Source organism: Anolis carolinensis, chromosome 5 (assembly GCF_035594765.1).
Source record: "Anolis carolinensis isolate JA03-04 chromosome 5, rAnoCar3.1.pri, whole genome shotgun sequence".
Classification (NCBI taxonomy): Eukaryota; Metazoa; Chordata; class Lepidosauria; order Squamata; family Dactyloidae; genus Anolis; species Anolis carolinensis.
The window spans coordinates 193,156,624-193,180,869 of record NC_085845.1 but is presented as its reverse complement, the minus strand read 5'-3'; the positions used below and the strand labels follow the sequence as shown (position 1 = coordinate 193,180,869).

At 39.3% G+C, this 24,246-nt stretch overlaps 1 protein-coding gene across 10 annotated transcripts in view; it reads right to left on the bottom strand.

The window, feature by feature from the left end:
• Nucleotides 1-24,246, bottom strand: part of sox5 (SRY-box transcription factor 5) — an 824,881-nt gene that overhangs the window by 192,551 nt on the left and 608,084 nt on the right. For all 10 annotated transcript variants that reach the window (XM_062983191.1, XM_062983193.1, XM_062983192.1 and 7 more), the window contains one exon: nt 140-312. In XM_062983191.1, the coding sequence (XP_062839261.1) occupies nt 140-312 (173 nt within the window). The remainder of the gene's footprint in view (nt 1-139; nt 313-24,246) is intronic.

Genomic DNA, 24,246 nt, shown 5'->3' with positions numbered 1-24,246 from the left:
GAAAGAAAACAAACCCTAGCATGGGATTGTAAAATATTTCACACCTCTTAAAATAGAGGTATGTTAATGGGATGCTAATATCTTGCTCCCCAACTCGAGAGCAGGACTAGATTAAAAGTCTCTTTTAATAATCGCTCACCTGTTCCTGTTGCTGCTTGGCCAGCTCCATTTGCTGGCGCTGCTTCTCAATTTGTGAGGCCGCCAGTTTCTTCTGCTCATCATGCGCTGCCAGCAGCTGCTCCCGCAAACTGGTCAGCTGATTGATCATGCCCATAAGCTGCCTCTCTTTCTCAGCAAGGCTCTCTGGAGTCCCTGAGCATCATATGGTGACAAAAGGTAACAGGAGAAAGGAGAGGGAGAGAGACAGTGAAAAATGAGAATTTGGTGCTCTTCCAAACCAACAGTTCCTGTAAAGCAAAGCACAAAATGCATATTGGAGTACATACAGCACCCTAAAACAACTTAATTATTGACTGTCTCAATCTTTTCTATTTACTTATTCATTTATTCATGGACCACATTAGCAATACATCCAAGTGTTCCGATCTACAGACATATGTGTCTAGCATTGGATTCTCTATCTGATGCGGAGGGGAATATCTCCCAAAACCGGGCTAAGAACAGATTGTTGGTCCTACTTTGACAGTACTAATCATCACCTGTCTTGAAAAGACAGGGACCTTGACAGCAATGTTGTGTTTTTGTCTTGTTTTTGGGTGGGGGTGCATGCCAGTACATTTTTTATCTGGTACCTTTGTTTGACATTATAGTGCAAAGGGACAGCCAGGGATGTTCTTCTACTGCTTTCAGGAGAGAAGACAGATGTTGGGAGCTACTGCTGCATGACAATAACCAGCCTTGTGAAAACTATTTTTGGACTCTACCTCCTAGAACTCCAGTCACATTTTTGCTTGTTTGTTTTTGCTTCGCTGTCTTTCTAAAGCCAGGGTTTCCATCAGTTGCTGTTTTTTCTTCAATCATAACCCAATCACCATGTGTAACTCTTGAAGCAAGTATCAAGTGGCTCAATGGGATGCTGGGATTTGGAGTTGGGTGAGGCACCAGCCTTCTTTGGCAGAGGATAAAGACCTTGAAAACTATACCTCCCAGGATCACATAACATAGAGCCATGGCAATCACACTAGTGTAAAACTGCATTAATTCTACAGGGTAAATGCAGGGCCCGGGCTGTGGCGCAGGCTGGTGAGCAACCAGCTGCAGCCAGCTGCAACAAATCACTCTGACCAAGAGGTCATGAGTTCGAGGCCAGCTCGGAGTCTTTGTTCTATGTTAAGGCATTGAATGTTTGCCTTATATGTGTAATGTGATCCGCCCTGAGTCCCCTTCGGGGTGAGAAGGGCGGAATATAAATACTGTAAATAAAAAATAAATAAATTTAATGCATTGGGACCTCCTCCTCGCTCCATCCCTTGATCAAATGCCTTGTCATCAAAAATGCCCTCAGGTTTTATACATGGTGATGGAGTTGCAACTGAAAAGAACAGCAACTGATGCACTTTGTGTTGAAAGTAGCTATGTAAGGAAACAGAGTTGATGTGTGCACACTTCAGAAATATCTTGAGCAAGATGTTTTTCTTTCTTTTCATTTACTTGTCCAAGAGGTTCCTCAAGACATTGGGAAATATGAGCACAAAAATCAACAATTAAATTAAAACAACCTAAATCAACAAACCGAGAATTATCATCATTTATCAGCTCTCTTCCACAATAACTTAAAATCACTGGAACGTGTATTGAAAAAGGGAAGTCTGTCTTTGCCTACCATATGTTACACCAAATGGGTCATTCCAAAAATGTAGGTGCCATCACTGTAAATTTCAGTCTCATGATCCTACCTAGTATACTTCTGAGAGCTTAGGGACATTGTGCATGATAACCATCAGAGTAAACAGGCAAGTACATAACACAGAATGAGGTCATTTTGACTTAAGGACAATGATGTCCAAACTATGGTGTGGAACATTTGCAGCCGCAGAGGTCTCTATCCATGAAAATATGAATAACTGAGATATTGAAAATATTTGACATTTTACAGTGAGGGATTGCTACCATCTTCCTTATCTAGAGGGTTCATGTTATCCATAAATAGTTGCATAATATGTCAAATATCAATGCAAATATTACACAAGAAACACATTATTTTCACTCTTCTGCTTAAAGTTACAGCAATCTTGTGCAAGGAAGATCTTTGTGAAATCTTGTTATTGACAGTCCTGCTCAGGTTTTGCCAATTCACGACTATGGCTCCCTATCTGGCTCTATCTACCTGTAATGTGGTCTTTCTCTTTTCCTACTGTCTTAGGTTTAATTGAGAAACATCAACTTTTCTAATGAATCACGACATCTCATTGTAATGTCCAAAATACAATAACGAAGGCCAATTTGGATTTGTTGAGAGTTCATGACTGGACTCATTCTTTGATCATTTTGGCAGTTCAGGATATTCATAGAACTCTCTCTAACACCATATTTCAAATGAGTTTATTTTCTTGATGACAGCCTTCTTCACTGTCCAGATTTCACACTCAAACAAAAATATCAGAAATACTATGGCATGAATGTGTCTTTTTTGGTATTCAGTTATATATTTTTGTGCTTGAGAATCACAGCTGTCTTGGTTTTCTTCTGATTTGTTGATTGCACTCTCCATTTTGATTAATGAGTGAGCCAAGGTGTAAGCAGGCTTCAACAGTTTCAGTGTCATCATTATCAGTTTTAAAGTTACGCAAATCTTCTCTGGTCATTATTTTGGTTTTGGGAACTGTTCCATTATCTGAACAATTATCATTGCCTCTGAGCAGAAGCAAAAGGGGGCCGAGACAGAGATGGATAGTTTATTTTATTGGGGAGGGAGAAGGGGGGCTTGAAGGAGTAACACCATTTTCCCCTGCTTTCCTGTTATATTGATGTTATGTTAATGGGGTAGAAACTATTTTTCTCCTTCAACTCCCACTCCCCCAAGTGAAATGGACGACCCTTCTCTGTCTAGGCCTGCCCGGATAATGGAACAATACCTGGTTTTCTTTATATGGAGCAGCAACCTTGGTTTTGCTCTTTATTCCAAGTCTTTGCCATTTTCTGCTAGTAATATGCAATATGCATCCATTTCAGTTTAAATCTCTCTTGAACCTCTCTTTCAGATTGAAGGAAAGCAACAAGAAAGTTTGCAAAATTGCTTGGGGGAAGAAAGTTTAGGTAAAACAACAACAGAAATGAGAAAATGATGCTCTACAGTTCCCTGAACACAAGACAGTAATTGTGTAGGTTATACACAACAACTGCCCATACTCATCGGAATCATTTGGCAATACTCACTACTAAAGTAGTCCTACTGATGTGTTGTCGAACACAGCACTCCCCACCCAAAAGGATTGATAGTCCACCTAGGACACGCAAGCCAAAAGATATATTAGGTAAAGGTAAAGATTTTCCTCTAACGTTAAGTCCAGTCGTGACCGACTCTGGGGATTGGTGCTCATCTCCATTTCTAAGCCGAAGAGCCAGCGTTGTCCGTAGACACCTCCAAGGTCATGTGGCCGGCCTGACTGCATGGAGCGCCATTACTTTCCTACGAAGCGGTACCTATTGATCTACTCACATTTGCATGTTTTCGAACTGCTAGGTTGGCAGGAGCTGGGGCTAACAGTGGGTGCTCATTCCACTCCTGGGATTTGAACCTGGGACCTTTCGGTCTGCAAGTTCAGCAGCTCAGCACTTTAACACACTGTGCCACCACCAGGGGCGCAGTGTGTATAAGTGTGTATATATTATATAAGATATAATAATAAAATAATAATAATAAAACTTTATTTATATCCTGCCCCTCTCCTCTAGGGGACTCGAAGCAGCTTACAACAAGGCAAAGCAATACAAAATAATAATAATAATCACATAATACCTTAGAAATTAAGACAAATGATAAATTAAAGAAGAAGGAACATAAATCACAAAACATATTAAATATAACTCAAAACATAATCCATAAATTAAAATAGATACTAATTATATCAGGTAATACAAGTAAAATTGAATTTACAATATAAAATGGTTCCCTTTTCCTGCTCCATGAGGCCCCTGTGACCCCATGATGGGCCAGCAGCAGTCAATATTCCCCAATACCCATTCTTCCACTCCATATATATTTTTTATTATAATGCTCGCCAGACTGGGCCCTCATATCCATGGTACTTACTCTAAATTTCACCACAAATGAATTCATGAATAATTTGTCCACACATTTATAAATCTCATTAATTCAATGATTCTACTTGAGACTAGCCATACATTTTAGGTCACAATGTTGTGTGAGTGCTATTCACTAGATATGTATGATATATGTATCTGCCTTGGAAAAGTGAGAGTCATCATGGTATAGTAGTTTTAGTTTTGGACTTCAACACTGGAGAACAAGATTAGAATCTCCACTTGGACATGAAAACTCATTGGATCACCTTGGGCAAGGCAAACCCCCTTTGAAGAAATCTTACCAAGAAAACACTTTGATGGGCTCACATTAGGGTTACTGTGAGTCAGAAATGATTTGAACACAAAGAAAAAGGAGGAGGAGGAAAAGTTTTTGAAAAGCAAAAGTGGCCAACTTGACTGTTCATCCCTACCTGCCAGAATGGACACTTTTTGTCAATGCTTCAAGATTTCCACTGGCTTTAATATTGTCTCCAGGTACAAAGAAAAAAAGTTGTTTCCAGCATATATATCTCTAAAGTCTATTATGGAAAAACTCTAAAGATCAGTTTCTTCAGTGATTTCCACCTTCTGGCCTACATAAACTCCCTCAAGTATCTCTGCAGACAACATAGTTGGTTCTAATGTATTTAAAAACAATGAAATGCCAAAACAAAAACCGTCAACTCTCATCTAATGTCTATTTCATTCCATAAAGAACTGCTGGAGAAATACGCTCTACTTAATGTTCTCACAGAAGCATCAACATGGGAGAAATGCCAGTGAGAAGGAAATCCGACAATGTGAAATCTCTTTTGCATCAAAAATGGGGATATAAAGTATACTATTTATATATATAAAAAATGATTTTGTAAGAAATCTTTCCAAGATGTTATAGCCATGTGCTTGCTACCTGGACATTCAGTTTGTCAGGAGTATAATTTAACATGCCTTTGAATCCAAAGACATATTTCACCCACCAAAAGTAGGAGGGAGAAGGAAAGAATTTGAAAAAGTCAGCCTTCTGGACTACAATTTCCAGTATAAATGTAGGTGGTAGCTCCCCCTAAAGTAATTTTATCAAGCTTTGCCAAAAAAATATTATATTAGCAGTTGTTCTACGCCAAAAAGATACAGCTGCAATTCTCCTAAAGGGTAATCCCTCAATTGCAAAGTCAGCCACACAGAAGCTTTTCCAAGTACTGTTTATCATGAAATAAAACATGTTTGATTTTATATAAGCACTCAAGCAAGCAGATAAGTAATACTATATAGCAAAGAGATAGAGAAATCAGCAGAAGGAGTAGAATTCAAACCAGATGACAGGATAGCAACTGCTGATAGACCAAAGGCAATTCACTTTGCACTTTGGCAGAAGAGGCTTCCCCAGAAAACAATAAAACGGCTCCTTTCTTAGCATGGATAATCGCTGTGATCTGAAAGAATATGCACACATTTACTGTGAAGAACTGGCACTTCAACTATGTGATCTGGAATCAGTTTTGACCTTGTGAAAATGTTTGTGGTCCTCATAATCTATGTGGAATATTATTATTTTTTTCATGTCAGGAGCGACTTGAGAAACTGCAAGTCGCTTCTGGTGTGAGACAATTGGCCGTCTGCAAAGATGTTGCCCAGGGGACGTACAGATGTTTTGATGTTTTTATCATCCTTGTGGGAGGCTTCTCTCATGTCCCCACATGGAGCTAGAGCTGATAGAGGGAGCTCATCCACGCTCTCCTCGGGTGGGATTCGAACCTGGCAGCTTTCAGATCAGCAACCCAACCTTCAAGTCACAAGGCTTTAATCCATTATGCCACTGGGGGCTCCTCTGGAATATTAATGAGAAAATACAAGATATTCTGCACAACAAACACAAAACAGTTGAAAAAACACATTAGTTTAAACAAAAGAGAGCCAACCTGGAGTCATCATCTCTTACTGTAACAGCAAACTAAGAAAATTCTGTGTAACTATCAATTTAGACGGAAAATAAGGCTCCCTAAAATATGATTATAGTTTCTTTCCACCCCCTATGTATTCAGAGACATATCATTTTGCAAAATAATAATTTTAAAAAATAACTGCATGATGAGCTTTTAGCAAAAAGTCTGCATTGTAGAATTGATTGCTGAATGTTATGGAGTCCTGGGAGTTGTAGTATGGTGGGGTACTAGCACTCCCAGGCAAAAGACCTTATAAAACTACAACTCCTATAATTGCATAGCACTGAGCCATGGCAAAGTGGATGTTTTCCAATTGTTGTCGATTTAGTTGTTCCTTTAATTGGATAATTTTATTGATTTCAGTATCATCACACTGCATATTTATTGTTTTTCATTAAGTTGAGAAATGCATTGAGTTCAAATATTGGTGTAAAGATTGGATATAAGAATAAGAAGAATGAAGAAGAGGAGGACGAGGAAGAAGAGGGGGCAGCAGCTGCTGAAATTGTGGTATTTCTTAAGTTACCCAAGGTAACTGCTAAAACACCTTTCTTTCTTTCTGTCTCCAAACGCCCTCACCCCTCCTACATATAGTATGAATGACTGTACATTAGACTGTAATTTTAAGAGAAACAGGGAGGAAATGCTGGGGCTTAATGTATTTGCAGCCAACTTCATGATTGGCAGGTTGTCACAGTAAGGAATGCCTCTGTCTGATCATGTTGCCAACAGAAGAAAACAGAGGTTTGCTGCTTTTCATTCCCTCTTGTCTCAAGGCTGAAGAAGTAGACAGTCAGTCTTGATGAGCAAAAATATAATATCTCCAAACATACCCCTCAAGTTATTCTAATTGACAGGGATGTCCCTCATTTGAACCTAAGCTTTTAAGCTGTCCCTCCATTCATCATTATCCTTGCAACACCCCCTGATTTTTCACTACTGGGTCGTGTTCTTCTGCTTGTTGCCAACAACATCTCTTCAGGACTCTGGAGAAGGGATGGCTTCCAGTTCAAATCCGACATTAGACATGAATTCACTAGGTTAGTGCTTTGAAAATTGCTGGAGGACCAATTAATGCTCATCTTTGGAACTCTCTCCCCAGGGAGATCAGGTTAGCTCCGTCATTGCCCATCTTTCGCTGTCAATTGAAGACATGGATGTTCCGGAGCGCGTTTGAATAAATAGCCCATCTGACTCGGTATCTACTCTATGTTTACAATCTTAATGGCACTTTATCTTGCTCCTCACTCTACATTCTATAGAACTTTAAGTGAAATTGTTCCCTTGTTCCTTCTTTACTCATTTTAATTCTATTCTTGGACCTGGTGGAATGATGTATTAGTCACCCTCTGCTGTGCAGAACAATTTGATGTTCCAGTTTTTAAAGTAACTATTGTGTTGTTTTCATCTGGTATTGCATTGTTTTTAAATCTCATTGTGGATTGTGTGTATTGTATGCTATGTTGTTGTCATATTCTCGTTGTAAGCCGCCCTGAGTCCCCACGGGGAGATGGTGGAGGGGTATAAAGTTGTTGTTGTTGTTGTTGTTGTTGTTGTTGTTACAGTAGAGTCTCACTTATCCAACATTCGCTTATCCAACATTCTGGATTATCCGACGCAGTCTGTCTTTTAGCAGTCAATGTTTTGTAGGCAATCTTCAATACACTGTGATGTTTTGGTGCTAAATTCGTAAATACAGTAATTACAGTACTACATAACATTGCTGTGTATTGAACTACTTTTTCTGTCAAATTCGTTGTAAAGCATGATGTTTTGGTGCTTGATTTGTAAAATCATAACTGAATTTGACATTTAATAGGCTTTTCCTTAATCCTTCCTTATTATCCAACATATTCACTTATCCAACATTCTGCCGGCCCATTTATGTTGGATAAGTGAGACTCTACTGTATTACCTTTGCAATTACAAATCAAAGCAGAGTAGGCCTACATACCACACAAGTTTGTTTTACATGATATCTCTTATATGTGAACAATAGTCCAAATATAAGGATAGGCAACTTTGTAAGCCCAAGGGACAATTTCCGTCTTGTTCCTCCCCCCATAAGAGTGCATTTCCCCCACAAGAAGCCCCAAAACTTCAATTTTCTCTGCAGTCCCTTTCAAAATTGTAAAAGAAGGTCACATTCTATTTTGAGACAACTGCTGATGAAAATGAAGGTATCTCAGGGAAGTATGGTGCTTTGGGGTACTTGTGATATGTGCAGTGGTTTCACACTGTTGAGGGCTTTCACATGATTTCACACATCTGCGGACTTTCTAATGCTTTTGAGGCAGAAATTGACAAAAGAGTACACAATTTAAAAAAATGGGCCATGGATAGTTTTGGAGGAGTGGGAAGGGTTGCTCCAGAGGACACATAAGTAGGATATTTTTTTTGAGTTTGTTATTTTTGAGTTGTTCTATAAGTATACCTGATATTTATTTTATTGTTTATGATTTGATTTGTTTGTTATGTTATGCCAGCATTGAATGTTTGCCAATTTGTTGTTGTAAACAACCCTGAGTCCCCTCGGGGAGATGGAGCAGAATACAAATAAATAAATAAATAAATAAATGCAATGGGCCACAAGGAATATAGGCTTTCCTATCTTTGCTATGGATGTCCTGGGATGAACTTCAGAGTCATTTCATGGAAAATAGTGCTTCAACTAAGGATGACATGTAACCCATGAGCATACTTAGAATCCATCATCCATGGATAACTTGACAACATCCCTGTGGTTGTAATTCAATGGAGGCAGCAAAAAAGTTGCAGCTAACTGTCACACATGATAGATTCCCTGGGAGTCACAGGTTCTGCAGTTGTGATCTATCATGTCCTGTAGGAAAAGGCAAAGGACTTACCACAGCCTCAGTTTCAACCAAGTAAAGGTTTGGCAAGGGAAAAAAAGATAATGCTAAGAATGGAACAAGACAAGAAAACAACAAAATGCATCTATATTTATATATTCAGTGCTCATTCAACCCCCTGTTGCTAGATTTCAACAATGTTATTTTGCATTAAGACTTTGTTATTTCAGTATGAAAAATTTCTGGCAGGATAAGACTGGCTTGATTTACAATCCTAAGAGAATAAAGATTTTAGCTTTAGTGAAGTGTTTGCATGCACACATGAAAGGCTAACAAGTGGCAAACAATTCTACACATGTAAATCCTTCACCTAAACATACACTAATATCCAGAAGTATTCTAGATCTTCTAACACTGACCATGAACGCCTGAAGATGTATCTGTAATTGTGTCTGGCTCAATGCCAACCCATGCTTGGTTAAATTACATAGTTCCCAAGATCAGGAGTTCTCTAACTGTATATAACTGGACAAAGAGAAACATCATCACATGTTTCCATATCTAGGATATACCTGAGTGTATAGCGGTGTTCTGGCTGCTATTGTGACACCCATGTTGGTGTTGTTGTTGACAGGAAGTACCTATTTACACATAATGAGTGATTTACAATAAGTCTTTTCCCAGTAATGCAGAAATAACTGCATTATAATTGTAACTTAAGAAGCAATGAGTTCATTGCTTTTTAATTTTCTAGTTACTTTTACAATTCCTGACACATGGTGGAAGATAAATACTGCCCGGTTCAAGTGCTGGATAATGATCTGATGTCTCTTATTAGGGTGGCAATGATCTGGGTGGAAAAATATATATCATACTATTAGCTAATGACATGTAGTATAGATGGTAACAAAATCTAAATGTTTGGGCAGCCACCATAGTACAGTAGTTTGAGTGTTTTACTAGAATCAGGGTTCACATTCTTGCTTGGCTATGCAAGACTATTGGATGACTTTGGGCAAGTCCACGCTCTTTCAGACCCGGAGAATGACAAAAGCAAAGTCACTGTGAACAAACAGCACAAGAAAACCTTCCAATAGGTTATTCTTAGGCTCATCATAGATAAGAAATGACTTGAAGGAATAGGACAACAATAATGTCAATAACACTTGTTTTACCTAAAATTCTATTGTAGGAGAACCCTGTTTAGGAATAGAATGTTGTGCACTTTTAATTTGGAAATTAAAATGCACTGGAAAGAAAAGCCCTATTCAGGTGTTTGGCAGCATGGGTGAGTAATACAGGTGTTTAGATGTTTGATAATTTGGGTGAGTCATTTGCCAATGACATCATAGTAATAGAAGAAAATAGCAAAATATTTAAATGATTACTGAAGAAAGTCAAGGAAGAAAGGGAAAAAGCAGGCTTACAGTTCAGCAGTAAAAAACAAAACAAAAACATGGACTACAGATGATTAACATAACATTAAAGTAGACAATGATGACATTGACATTGTTCAAAATAATTAAAAAAACTAAAGAATGTTGTCGAAGGCTTTCATGGCCAGGATCTCAGGGTTGTTTTGTGTTTTCCAGGCTGTATTGGCCATGTTCCAGAAGTATTCTCTCCTAACATTTCGCCCACATCTATGGCAGGCATCCTCAGAGGTTTTGAGGTATATATACTTCAAAACCTCTGAGGATGCCTGCCATAGATGTGGGCGAAACATCATGAGAGAATATACCTCACAACCTTTGAGGATGCCTGCCATAGATGTGGGTGAAACATCAGGAGATAATACTTCTGGAACATGGCCATACTGCCTCGGAAAACACAAAAGAGCAGACTAAAGAGTGCAGTCAAGAAACAATAAGAAGATTAGAACTTGGAAAGGTGACAATGAGGGAAGTAAACAAGATCCTGAAGTGTAAAGATAATTGAATGCAGAAATTAGGATTGTCCATTTAATTACATTTCTCATTTCTAGGCAGAGCCGTCCTTAGGTATTTTAATGTAGTAGGCAAAGGCAATTTTTGCGCCCCCCTCCCCCTGTGTGGCAGAGGGCGGGGCCACACGGCGCGGAGCCACAGGGCCACGTGGCGTGGTGCAGTGCGGGGAGTGGGCCTGCGTGGCATGGAGGGCGGGGCCACACAGCGTGGGGTGTATGGTGAGGCCAGGCTGCGCGGGCTGCATGGCAGCAAGACCCAGGCTGCGGCGGCAAGGCCCAGGCCGCAGTGGCAAGGCCCAGGCCACAGCGGAAAGGGCAAGGCCACAGCGGGAAGGGTCAAGCTGCGGCGGGACGCATGGCCAGGCTGCATGGCCAGGAGGCGGGGCCAGGCTGCGCGGGCCTCATGGTGGGGGCAGGCCGCGCAGGCTGCATTGCAACAAGGCCAGGCCACGACGGCAAGGCCCAGGCCGTGGCAGCAAGGCTCAGGCCATGGTGGCAAGGCTCAGGCCACGGCAGCAAGGCCCGTCCCGAAAGTGAAGGAGGTGGAGGGTGGCGCCACCCTCCCAGGGGCCTTGATGGCGTCCCCGAAAGGATGACGCCACAGACAAATATCTAGATTGCCTGCCGGTTGGACCGCCTCTGTTTCTAGGTATGGTTGCAAAAATTAGACAGTGAAGAAAACTGATAGGAAGAAAATCAGCTCATTTGAAGCATGGTGTTTGAGAAGAGTTCTACAGGTACTGTGGACTGTTTAAAAAATAAATCTAGATCAAATCTGACCTGAACAATCCCTAGAAACCAACATGACTAAACTGAGGCTGTCATACTTTGGTCATATCACGAAAAAAATTACTAAAAAGATTGTGATGCCTGGAAAAGTAGAGGGCAGCAAGAAAAGGAAAAGACTACATTCCACATAGAATCATTCAGAGAAATCTCATCCCTAAGTCCATAAGATATAAGCAGAAATGTTCAAGACAGAGTGACTTGGAGGACTCTCATTTTATAGTAAAGATAAAGGTAAAGGTTTTCCTTTAAGTCCAGTTGTGTCCGACTCTGAGGGTTGGTGCTCATCTCCATTTCTAAGCCGAAGAGCCGGCGTTGTTCATAGACACCTCCAAGGTCATGTGGCCGGCATGACTGCAAGGAGCACCGTTACCTTCCCACCTATTGATCTATTCACACTTGTATGTTTTCGAACTACTAAGTTGGCAGAAGCTGGGGCTAACAGCGGGTGCTCACTCTGCTCCCCGGATTCGAACCTACAACCTTTTGGTCCACAAGTTCAGCAGCTCAGTGCTTTAATACACTGCACCACCTGGGGCTCAGTTTATAGGCTGCCATAAATTGAACTTGAATTGATAGCAGTTAAGAACAAACACTTCGAGGTACTGGATTAGAGAAATTCTGATGTAGTGGACTGCTTTTATGTTCTAATCCCACATCACTTTTGGACCCAAATGGCATGCAATTTGGTTTACAGGTATATAAAATTATTTCATCACACCAGATGCAGCACGGCATGGTGTTATTGACAAAGAACAACCTTATTGCCTTCACCAATCAGATTAAATGACAGTATGTGCAAATGAACCAAGGTCAGTGAGGGCAAAACAGAGGGAAAGGGACACTGAAAAAAAAAACAGGATCAAAACACTCTCAAGGTGTTTGCAAGAAGATCTGGAAATAGCTGAAAATGAGGAGAGCTTTCTGATAGGCATGAAAATAAACAGAAAACAAAGTGAGTCATGTCAACTCAGTGCTACACAGAAGCAATCTGTGCTCTTTGCCAATGTAAACTGGGTTTTTTTCCCTCTAAGATTTTGGGAACACAGAGGATTTGTTGTTGGTGATCGTGCTTGGGCAGGTTGTTCTAAACATAAGATACTCATAAAAATACATAACAGATCCTCGATCTAATAGCTTTTGCTCATTATTTTTAAGGACATAAACAGTAGTGTCTCATCCAAGGACTATAAGGCATTAAAGGGAATTTACAAGGGAATCTTTAATCTAGGCAACCTATAGGTATTGGTCTTGCTACAATTTCCTATCTTTCTTCACCTGCTTGTATCTCTGTCTCTGCCTTGTTGAGCCTCCCTTTGAAGAAATGTCTCAGATCAAAGCCTGCCCCTTCTACACATCTGAATAAAATCCAGATTATCTGCTTTGAACTGGATTATATGGCAGTGTAGACTCAGATAATCCAATTCAAAGCAGATAATGTGGATTATCTGACTTGATATTCTGGATTATATCACAGTGTAGAAGGGCCCTCCATTTCCAGATTGCCCTTTTCTGTCAATTCACTTCTATTAATTTGCTTGAAAATGAACTGAAAGTTGCTCCATGTTTTTTCAACTCTCTACTCACTATGTGAGTTAAAGTGGTCATTTTGTTCTCTTCTTTTCAGAGCAGTGGCCAAAAAATATAGAAAAAATTGTCCTGCATTATCCTTATCTCTTATTTTGAGCAAAGTAGGACATTGCCATTGTTTCCAACTTATGGCATCTGGGGCTCCTGGTGGCACAGTGTGTTAAGGTGCTGAGCTTCTGAACTTGTGGACCAAAAGGTCCCAGTTCAAATCCCGGGAGTGGAATGAGCGCCTGCTGTTAGCCCCAGCTTCTCCCAACCTAGCAGTTCGAAAACATGCAAATGTAAGTAGATCAATAGGTACCACTCCGGCGGGAAGGTAACGGCACTCCATGCAGTCATGCATGGACTTAACGTCAGGGAAAACCTTTACCTTTACCTTTAAGGTGAACCTATGAGGCCATTTTCAGAAGCTGAAAGTATATGATTCACCCAGAGTCATTCAGTGAATTCCATGGTATGAGAGAATCAAATCCTGGTCTCCAACATCATCGTTCAATGCTCAAACCTGGTATTCCTTTTAGCCAATTGAATTATAAGTACAATCTGGGGATCACAACCAAATACAGTGAAGACATCTGCCCTTGCACTTTGCTACTCTGCTGCTACGCATGCCCAGTGTGGAATACATCTCAGCACATTAAAACAGTGGATGTGACTCTTAATGAGACATGCCACATTATCACAGGATGTCTACACCCACACCACTGGAGAAATTATACTGTTTAGCCAGCATTGCACCAGCTGACATCTCCCAGGAAGTAGAAGCCTGCAATGAAAGGACCAAGGCAGTGACATCTCTGGCCCATCCTCTGTTTGGATATCAGCCAGCATGCCAATATCTTCAATCAGGAAAAAGCTTTCTAAGTTCAACAGAGATACTCACAGGAATACATCAACAAGTAGGAGTCCAAAAGTGGCAGGTTAAAACCCGAAACCTCAATCAGTGGCTGATACCAGATAAGAAACTCCCTCCTGGGCACACAGAAGATGGGGCAACCTAGAAGGTGCTGAATAGACTGTACTCTGGCGCCATGGGATGCAGAGCCAATCTTAAGAAATGGGGCTACAAAGTGAAGTCCATGACTGCGAGTGTGGACAAGAGCAAACCACAGACCACTCACTACAATGCAACATGAGCCCTGCCACATGCACAGTGGAGGACCTTCTCACACCAACACCAGAGGCACTCCAAGTGGCCAGATTCTGGTCAAAGAAAATCTAGTATAATATCAAATTTTCTAACTTTGTGCTTTTTTTAAAAAAAAAAATCATTATAACAGTACCCCCAATTCACTTCTGACACGATAAATAAAATAGTAAAAATATTACAAGTATGACCATTTTAGATATTCTCGAAGCAAAAAGGGTCTACTTGTGGTTTTAAAAATGTTACTGAGAGGAAACTGGGCCATTTTTAATTTAAATTTATCCCCCAACCCCCAAACAGAAACAATGTTAGGGTTCAAATTAATCTGCTAACAATGTATCACTCAAATTCTTACACATGAGAAAGAAGCAATGTGTTAACTATTGAAAAAACATTTAATGACTGACATGATCTTATGTTTTGGACACATGGCATTTTAGTCCTCCTGTCGTATCTCCAAGGTCTCTTCTTTCAAGTGAGGTTCCTTTGTGCAATGTTGGGGAAGTCCTTGCATACATCCCTCACCTTCCTGATGCTTTGGAAATAGTCTTAAGCCCAGAACCTGCCAACAACAGATGCCTACTCTTAGCAATTCCAAATACGTTAAAAAGAAGCCAAGACAGAAGAAACAGCATGGGTTGCAGTAAACACTGCATGTATCACGAGTGACAAATAATCACATCTCCCTTATCTCCTTTGTTTAAGAATCTTTCTGTTCCTCCTCCTCCTCCCTTCCTGTTTTTTTTTTAAACAAAACACAAAACCAAAGCTCTTATTCAAAGAGAACCCAGTCATTCTGACACATCTGGCAAAAATATGCAGCAATAAATAAATAAAATTAAAAAGCTACTAAGCGGGCATGCTGCTTTACAACATCTCCTGGGGAATCTGTGCTGTATTAAGCGAAGGTTTAAAACCAATATTTGTCCTATAAAGTAATCTCCTTACCATGGCTTTTCCCTCCTCTGCCTCCTCCAAAGCAAAATGTGCTGAACCCGTTAGCTTTCTTGTCTCCCGTTTCCTGATTACAAGATCCCAAGTGTCACACAGTGGATTACCCTTCCTAACCACAGTGCTGCCCCCCTTCCTATCTTCCTTGTCTTCCAACTTGTCCAGTGTTACTTAAATGGAATTATCTGCCGCAATCCATATACAGAATCTGCCTAGCCCACTTATCTCAAGATTCTGTATGTCACCTAACAGATTATCCTTTTTAATCCATACATTGAATCTACATAACATATGTCTTTAATTCACGGTCGCTGATGAGCTATAGTATCACTGAATGGATTATTTCTCTTAATCCATTATTGGCAGTTGTAAGAGTGTTCTCCGAAGAGAACCCCCCAGCCCCATCTTGGTGAGACACGCATGCAGGGGCTTTAGTTTTCTGCAAACAGAGTCCTGTCATATGTCAGGCACAGTATGACATAAGTACCTGTTAGTGATGTCCTCTATGCTCCATGATACTGAGCCATGTCTTTCAAATAAATGTCTATTTCAGGCTGATGGGGATTTAATAAGCTAAGATTAGGCATGTTGAGGCCACAATTTCTGCTTTCCGTTGTGTTCCTTTAAATCCCAAGTTGCTACAGTGACATTCTCCAAGTAAAAACCGATTATAAATGGGTAAGACGGAGGGCACATTTTTGTCCTAGTGACACAAAGTCTTCCAATTTGCTAAGACCTCAACGGAAAACTATTATTTGGAGTTAAACTAAACTACATGCTACATGTTACAATCATGTCGTCCAACATAAAATACTTTTGTGTGTGTTTGTGTGTGTATGTGAGTGGGTATATGAGAGAGTTTGGACTGGTATAAGAGCACCAGGAGAAATAGTGGGCAAATACCAGTTCCAAATATATGTCATGGTAAAGAAACTGATGAAGTAGGAACAATTTCACACAAATGTGTATAGTGGGAGATATTCATTTGAAAATGCACATTAATTTCGAAGAGGACCTTTTATAAACAAATTTGCAAACTGCTGCAGAAACAGAATGGAAGTAACATGTGAATGACTTTCTATATTGCAAGAACCATCCTGAACAAACCATCAAAGGTGTGGATTTAAACATAATGGGAAAATTCACTCACTCCATTTTCACCAAAGTGCAGAAAACAGAAAGAAATACATTAAGATCAATGTCAGATAGCATGAAACAAAGGTTTTGAGAGTGACATATCATCCAACAATTTTCAGATAAATAGCAGGATTTTTGGAGTAACCAAAGTAAGCTGAGAACAAAGGGTATAGTGAGAGAAGAGAGAAAATGACAAGTTGTGGAGTTTGCTCCCCAACATGGTCATTCTGAATTAGAGATTTTGAGCATGGTAACTTGTTCATGCTCTGGCCCCGAACGTGGCTATTATTATTATTATTATTATTATTATTATTATTATTATTATTATTATTATTTATTGTGGAGAGTATTGCCCTCTCTCCACAAGGAAACACAAGGGCAATACAGAGAAAATGTCATTTCTAAGCCACACCAAGAGTTAATATATCAAAACTTTTGTATTAAACTTGTAAACTGTTCTTGACTATGCATTATATTTTATAAATCCATGAAAGATATCATATATGATATTTCAACTGTCTTTTTACTCTTTCAAAAACAAATGGTTTTGGAAAAAAGATTTGTGATGGACATTTAATTTGCTTCCACTACTGCTACCATTTCTTACATAAAATTCCAAGAATTCCCCTTTGCAACAACAGGATTTATTTTAGGGCAAGAAAGCATGCATGGGATCAGACTGCAGGGTATAGATTTAAAAAAAGGAATGCCTGTTAAATTTTGATATATGTGTGTGCTTTACATTGTACAATGTAATGCAATGGCTAAGAAAAATACCCGCCCATCAAGGCCTTCTCAAATAACTCTTCACAGGTAAGAATCTATTAGCACAATGTGTTTTCTGCCATTCCTGCCACAGTATTCCCTTGCAGATGTCTTGGTGTCAACCAGTGCATTGTATGCCAGTAACTTTGGGAAGAGAAACACATTCAGAATTTCTGTTCCAGGAATAATTGGCAGCATCCACATAACATGTTTTCAAAGGAATAACATCAGAGAAACAAGAAAACATGCTAGACTCCTCCAGAAGAAGAAAAACTCAAAACAGTTTAATTTGTTTATATCCTTGGGCCAAGCTGCATTCTCATACTATTATGCCCCATTTGCAAGTGACCAGATTTTTTTTCTCCACCAGAAGTCCTCTAAAGGAATGAGGATCATGCAGCTGCCAATCTTTCTTTATTTCTTTTTTGCATGCAAGAACAAATAATGTTTGCAATATACTAGCATGTATGTGCTTTTACAGAGTTTTCGACCATTATTCACTCTTTAGGATGTCTTTTGTACAGAAATTCATTTGTTTTTTTGCAGAAAACTGTTTTCCTATATACATAATGCTGAAGTTGCACGAAATATAGTTTTCTATGCAAAATACCACATGTACAGTAGAGTCTCACTTATCCAGCAATCGCTTATCCAACGTTCTGGATTGATCAACGCAGTCTGCCTTTTAGCAGTCAATGTTTTTGTAGTCAATCTTTTCAATACATTGTGATGTTTTGGAGCTAAATTCGTAAATACAGTAAGTAATTACTACATAATATTGCTGTGTATTGAACTGCTTTTTCTGTCAAATTGGTTGTAAAACATGGTGTTTTGGTGCTTAATTTGTAAAATCATAATGTAATTTGATGTCTAATTGGCTTTGCCTTAATCCCTCCTTATTATCCAACATATTCACTTATCCAACATTCTGCTGGCCCTTTTATGTTGGATAAGTGAGACTCTACTGTATTTTCATACAAATTAATTGTCTTGAAAAATATTGCTTCTTTCTCCTTCATTTCTGCTAGATTCCCCAAGCTTCAGGACACGTTTAAACATTTAATAAATGTTTTTTAATCAAGTCTTTTTCATCAAGGAGATGAAAATATCTACATTAGGTGCTAGATTGCTGAATAGCATCACTGCTAGGTGCTTTATGGGAATTGTGAATATCAATCACCAGTTAAAGAGCCGCTCTTGGTGCCATGCTACGGCATTGTATTCAATGTCATGTTTTTCTCACCTATTCTTCGCTCAGTTTTGAACCCAAACTATTAAATGTAGAATTTGTAGCGCACACTTAATTGCCCCTCACCTTTCTAAAATAGGCTGTCTAAACATACCTCCCTTCTTCCGATCTCTAGTTGGAAACCAGTCTAGCACAAAAGTATAGTAAACCCATGTTCTCCCTTTTTCCCTACTGCAGCCAGAGTTGAGTGCTATAAGAAATAGGAAAAATTCCCCAGAGAAATTTCTCATCAAAACTGTTCTGGCTTCCCTTCAAAGTTCCTCAGATGGTTTGCCTGAGGAGGAATCTCCAAATCTACTATACATTTTTGCTTGCAGCAGAATTTCCATGGCATATTTGGGTAGAATATGTGCTGTTCTGACTTGGGAATACCAAACTTTTAAGGAATGAAGAAATCTCTCACCACTCATAAAATGGACACAGTGAATGTGTGAAGAGGAGAGTGATCATATTACTGCCCCACAATAATCCAATGATTGTAAATTTCTTGTAGTAACACACAAAGTCATTGCATTCACATCTTCCAGTCATGTTGAACAGTCTTGTACCTGCATACGACATATGCAGTAGGTGCAGGGAGGGATGTAGCTATTAGAGGGGAGGACAAAATGAGGGAGCTGCCCACCAAATATGAATTCTGTCCCTCAAATAAAAATTTCCCTTCAGTCCTCAAATTCCTAGTATTGCAGTAATATACATACAATTCAGTTGAGCATTTAGAGATACAGTTAAGACATCCAAAGAAAAGGAGCAGGATAAATTATCTTGCTGGAATGTGTCCAGAGAAGAGCAACCAAAATCATCAAAGGTCTGGAAAGCAAGCCCATGGAAGAGCAGCTTAGGGAGCTTGGAGAAGAGGTTTAGAAGCGATAAGATAGCCATGCTTAAATATTTGAAAGGATGCCATGTGAAGATGGACCCAGCTTGTTTTCTGCTGTTCTAGTGACCAAGATAGAGAGGGATGGATTCAAGTTGCTCCCAAACATTAAGAACTTTCTGATAGTAAAAGTCATTCGACAGTTGTATACCCTGCTGCCCCAAAGTGTGTTGTCTTCTTTGGAGGTTTTTAAACAAAGGCTGGATGCTTCTATTGTGTCTTTCTGCATGGCAGAATGGGGTTGGACAGGATGGTCCTTGTGGTCCAATTCTGATTCTATGAAAAGTTAAAATATCAAATATCAAATTGCTCAAGGTATGAACAATTTTCAATGGCTCACCTTGTTTTGCTAGAGATTTAGGAAACTGATTCATAGGAAGGAAACCTATTTGGTTGGAGGGAGAGCAATGTCCTCCTCCTCCAACACCTATGACTTGGTAGTAAATCATGACATAAAAGGCCCACATGTTATGCAAGCTTGTTGAATGTGATATCAGTTAGAACTCCAAATACCTCAAAATTATGTAGGAAAGTCTAGCAAGTCTAAGAAAAGTATTTTCTCTAGGTTCACAGCACAATTCTACAGTCAACTTCTGCCATAGGTTCAAGTATAAATTGATCATCATACTGGAGGCCTAGGGAGAAACTTCTCTAGGCATTGCTAGGTCCTCAGGTGCTTTAGCTAAATGACCATTATTATTTATTTCAGGTAGGAAAAATATAGTTCTGGATTATACGTAAAAATCTTATCGAATGTCCTGGGATTAATTTCTCGCATAATATATGGGTCTGTTCTATTTCAGTCTCACATGCAAGAAGAAAGAATTGCAAAAAAAGTATTCTTTCTTCTGGGAAAGATTGCAAGAATTTGTGTACTTTTTATACTGTGCTATATTAGTTTATGGCCTGCCTTTTGCCAAAGCTACCAGCTTAACAAAATAAAAAGAAATACAACTTTAAAAAGACTAAGCTGAAAACATACAAAAGTTGTGTTTAAAATAGCATTAAACAGTTTATAGAATTAAAAGCATTCAAACCATTAATTTAAATGCAAGGCACAAAAGTGTAACAGCACTTTAAAGTACAAGCCCCCTTTTTTTGTAAAACAGTCAGTTCCTAAAAGTGTATTGGAATAGAAGCGTCTTTATCTGTCTCTGAAACACAGAAAACAAATCTATCCTCTTTAGGAAGGGAGTTTCAGAGCATGGGATCAATCATTGAGAAGACCTCTTTCTCATTAGAATTACAGAATCTTAAAAATGGGAAGGGGACTTCAAGGCCATCTAGTTAGTTATCAAGAATGCATAACTAAGGTAAAGGTAAATGTAAGGGTTTCCCCTGATGTTAAGTCTAGTCGTGTCCAACTCTGGTTGGTGCTCATCCCCATTTCTAAACTGAAGAGCCAGCATTGTTCATAGACACCTCCAAGGTCATGTGGCCAGCATGACGGCATGGAGCGCCGTTACCTTCCTGCTGGTATGGTTCCTATTGATCTACTCACATTTGAATGCTTTCAAACTGCTAGGGTTCGACCAACCTTTTGGTCAGCAAGTTCAACAGCTCAGAGGTTTAACCTGCTGCACCACCGGGCCTCCACATAACTAAAACCCACTTGAAATATATCTATCCCAACTCTGTCCAGAAATGGAGATTCCACTACCTTCTAAAGAGAAGTTCATACTGTATTGCACAGTCCTTTATACAGCTAGGATCCAAGCCATATAGGTCTTTATGGATAATTTTAAATTGTGTTTGGAAACAGATACAGTGGAGCTAGTGGCATGGTTTTAAGAGGTGAATTGTATGCACTCTATAACTATCTGCAGCTCCTTGGACCAACCAACATTTTCAGGGTGGCCCCAAGTGAAGTTTCTTATATTAATCCAAATGGGATGTAACTGAAGCATGTGTCACCATGACCAAGTTAAGCATTTCTACAAATGGGCACAATTGGTGCCTACCTAGACATCACTGAAACCTGAGTGTCCAGAAGGAATCTAGGACTACCTTCAAACTGTAAAACTATGTCTTCAGGGAAAATGTAATTTCATTCAGCATAACGTGACATTTTGATATCTCATTTGTCTTTCAACTGACTGATAACTGCTTAATAACTTTTCACGTTTCAGTACTTTATATTGTGAATAATGTATTTCTGCATACACTTTTTACACAAAGTCACAGTTTCGTGCATAAACATATTAGGAAGTTCTGGGGAGGGGTGTATGCACAAAAGCAATGTTTTTGCAGCACAGCCCCCCCCCCCCCCAAATCCTACCAATATAAAATCTACCAAATAATAAAAAAAATTGATGACAGATGACAGACAAGGGGACATCTTGATATGTTGAGACATTCTTCTACATTTGCATTATGCAATGACAACCTCTTTCAAGATAACAATGTATACCCAGGTTCATCATCACAACAAGCAAGGTTAAAATGGCACAGTTGTACCTTCCTGCTCACAAGTGTTTCCTGAATATTGTGTGTATGTTTTAAATAAAAAAGCCATTTATTGTACAATACAGAATCTTTCTATTCCTTTGCTAGAGATATGGGAACCTGATGTGCCATCAACCTTAAACAACTCTGCTTAAAAAAATTCCATAAACTGCATTATAAATCCAAATGTGTTTCTATCAAAAATGTTTTGAAAAAACGATTCGTGCTCTCTCTTTTCTCTCTCTCTTCTTTCCTTAAGAAAAGTGATCAATACCTTTGTGACTGAATAAGAAAGGAAAGCATGATCTTGCACAGATAAAAACTTCTAGAGAGAAGATTTACGAAGTTATTTACAAAAGTTATTTGCCAAATTTAAAACTCTTTCAGAAAGCAGATTTATGACGTTATTTACAAAATTTGGCATTGTTCCTTAAGAATATAAGTGCACACAGAGAAATGCACACGTGTGGGTATATCTGTGAACAGATGTGTCAGAACATATCTGTGTGGTTAAAACACACACAAATATGTGTGAATTAGTGTTAAACAGTTGAAACTGTAGATTCTAAGGCATGAGCTGGTGTTTTTAGATGTGCTTGGTCAACCCCATCACAACATATCTTGCTCCGTAAATCCCGAAATCAATTGTGTCCAATGTGAGTTTGTTTGGCTGGCTCCCCATGCCAATGGGTCCATTTTATTGGATTGGCATGGTTATAAGGATGATGCCATCCTCCCCTCTTGGCATTCTGCAAAGCATATAATGGTGAGAGTGTGCAAGAGAACAAATATCAATAGAATTCCCTTGACTGAAGGAGATCTTACTGTTTTAGCAGGAGAAGCCTTCAAGTACTGAGGACATGAGAGTGACTCTTCTCTCAGTATAATTGATCCTCTATTGGCAAAAACATAAGGGAAAAAGAAGGGATTTCTTCCCCAGGAATACATGCAAATCACAGATCTTTCTTCTCACACTATAATGAGGGAAAAATAGGTATACCTATGTTACACGGGTATAACGCTTTGACATCCATCCATCAGGTTCATTCCTGGGATTTGTAGGGCTTTAGATGGAATTATGGCATGGCATGAGATTACTCTTGCTATATGCTCTATAATATTTTGCAAATCTGAGGAAGGGAAATCAGTGAAGGATGCCAATTTGTGGATTGCCTCTGAGCAACATAATCCTAATTCAATGATGACTTGGTTATAAAAAAAAATAGGATTAGGCACAAGGTTCTTCTACCAGTAGAACTGTCTTCTGCCAACTGGTCTCAGAACTCTGCCAAGAGAGAATTGGCTGATAGAGCAATATGTTGGTAAAACTGTTTGGCTATTAAGAATCTGCCAGCAGAAGTGCCAAAAAGGAAAGGAAATGTTATAGATGAAGGTGAAGCCCAGTTATGCTAGGTCTAAACTTCCATTAGCTCAGGGACACAGCCAGAATTTTGGCACAAAGTTAGGCTAGGGATGAAACATCATGTTTTAGGGTCTAGTACAAACCAGATCCTATATGAACTTCAAGGCTCAGACCTGATTAGTGCTTTGAGGAGGACCACCATGAAATATTAGGTGCTGTAGGTTATATTGCAGAAGATGACAATGGCAACCTACTTCTGAGTAGTCTTGGCATTGCAAAATTAGTTCCTCAAAGCCCTACAATTTTTAATTGTAGGTTCTGACACAATAAACAAGACATCTTGGTCCATTGCCTCATTGCAGCTTTGTATGAGTGCTAATTTGCCAATTCCCCACATCTTACTTTCTGCCACAGTCAACTCCACTGTGGGTTATAGGGTTATTATCTCTTCATTGAAAATTAGTTGCAGTTGTTTCTTCTAAATCTCATTTAATAATGTAAGCAGGAGTAATTCATATTCTCTTCCAATGTTTCAGAAGGAAAAAACCCCAGAAAGATCACTGGAATGTTTGTGAAGTAGAGGTGAGCTTCTTTAGCCCATTTTCTCCTCTCTGCATGTCCAAGTAACATTATAGCATGGCCAAGAGAACAAAAGCAATTAATGAAGAAAAAACATAGGTGAGGTTGCAGCCGTTTGCTTTTGTTTGGGCCTACTAAGAAAAGGAAGATTTTCTTCTTCTTCTCCCCATTGCTATCTTAGCGTTCTTGAGTCCAAACTACTTTTGCACTTTGAACTCAGTTTGCAGCAACTGAGAATAGTTCAAAGGGAAGAGGAGGAAGAGGGAAGAGGAGGAAGAAACTGGGAGCACATCTGCACTGACCAGTTCTCCTGAACACGGGTGAATCAGCTCTATGGTAGCTACACTGATTTGTTAATGTGTCTTTGAACCACATTAACCAAAATTGTGAATTTCTTCGAATTTTTCCCAAGAAACTAGATCAAACCATGTCTTTAGGCCCATGTAGGAT